The sequence below is a fragment of the Eimeria mitis genome, genomic scaffold (assembly GCF_000499745.2).
Source record: "Eimeria mitis Houghton genomic scaffold, Emh_scaff1227, whole genome shotgun sequence".
NCBI lineage: Eukaryota > Apicomplexa > Conoidasida > Eucoccidiorida > Eimeriidae > Eimeria > Eimeria mitis.
In genome coordinates this window covers 1,538-3,008 of record NW_013568321.1, presented here as the reverse complement: position 1 = coordinate 3,008, position 1,471 = coordinate 1,538, and the positions used below count along the sequence as shown (strand labels likewise).

The window sequence follows — 1,471 nt, the reverse complement described above, 5'->3', positions numbered from 1 at the left end:
TGCTGCTGCTGCTGCTGCTGCTGCTGTGCTGCTGCTGCTGCTGCTGCTGCTGAGCCAGCTGCGACCGCAGCAGCATGGAGCGACGGAGGAGACCCCTAACAGCAAAAGACAAAGCTCTAACTGTCCGCTGCAGCCTTTCGTTTTCTGTTTTTAGTTTCTCAGTCTCTGTCTTTGTATTTATCTCTGCTGTCTCCTCAGGTCCTGGGGTTTCACTGCCTCCCTGCGTCTGCACACTGTCCCCGCTGCTGCTGCTGCTGCTGCTGCTGCTGCTGCTGTTGCTGCTGCTGGGGGTTGCTGCTGGTTCTGATTCTGCTGCAGTTTGGGGACTGAACCGCAGCAGCAGCAGTCTCTGTCGAATGGCTGGCACGAGGACTCTAAGTATCCTCATTATCCTTTCTTTACGAGCTGTGTTGCTGCTGCTGCTGCTGCTGCTGCTGCTGTTGCTGCTGCTATTGCTGCTGTTGCTGCTGTTGTTGTCTGTATTTGTTTGATTCGTCTGGTCTGGGTTATCTGCTGCTGCTGCTGTTGCTGCTGCTGCTGCTGCACCGCTGATGCGAGCTAGCTGTGTAGTAAAAGGCATTTTAATTTGTTTTGCTGCTTTTGCTGCTGCAGCACGCTGCGTCTGCAGCTGCAGCGTATTAAACTTCAGGTGAGCATCGAAGCCCTTTATTTGTATATCTCCTTTTGTTGCTGTTATGCCGTTACCAGCAGAGAGAAGACGAGAGGCCCCAACCTTTACCTTCATCTTTCCTATTTTATCTCGGTGACCTCCTGCTGCTGCTGCTCCCTCTGCTGCTGCTGCTGCTGCTGCTGCTGGTGGTGCTGGTGGTGGTGGTGGTGCTGGGTCTTCGGATAAGGGGGAGAAAGGGGATGCGAGAGAGGGAGAAACGGCGCTGCTGCAGAGTGCTGCTGCAGCAGCAAAAACAACAAAGAGACAGAGACCCCCCACAGGGAGACCCCTGAGCTTCTGCTGCTGCATTCTCTGTCTTTATTATAAATTAAAAAGGAGACAGATAGGGGCTAGATAGATAAAGAATAAAATAAAAAGAAAGAAGACAGACGAAAAAAAGAAAAAAAAAAGAAAAAAAACACACAAAAAGACAGCTAGCTGCTGCTGCTGCTGCTGCTGCTGCTGCTGAGGCCAGCGGTCCAGGAGACCCTTCGCTGTCTCTTTATACAAATATATAAACACAAAAAAAGAGATAAAATATAAATAAAAAACAAAAATAAAGACAATAAAAAAAGAGAGAAAGATGAAAAACACACACACAACACAAAAGGGGACAGGCAGACCGCTGGAGCTGCGGAGACACCGCAGCAGAGGCCCGGTGTCTCCGTGTGGTTTGTGTGTATTTTGTTTTTATATATATTTTTATTATATAATTTATTTATTATTATTCTTTTTATTCTCTTTTTGTCTCTTTTATTAACTTATATACAAAGAAAAATACACTGTCTCGTCTTCTCTTCT

The 1,471-nt window shown here is 47.5% G+C and overlaps 1 protein-coding gene across 1 annotated transcript in view; it reads right to left on the bottom strand.

Annotated features, from left to right (window-relative positions):
- EMH_0032310 (uncharacterized protein) overlaps positions 1-979 on the bottom strand; it is a gene marked incomplete at both ends in the record, with an annotated part of 2,019 nt that extends 1,040 nt beyond the window's left edge. The window contains one exon of the mRNA XM_013494624.1: positions 3-979. Coding sequence (XP_013350078.1) covers positions 3-979 — 977 coding nt within the window. The remainder of the gene's footprint in view (positions 1-2) is intronic.
- Between the last annotated feature and the right edge of the window lie 492 nt (positions 980-1,471).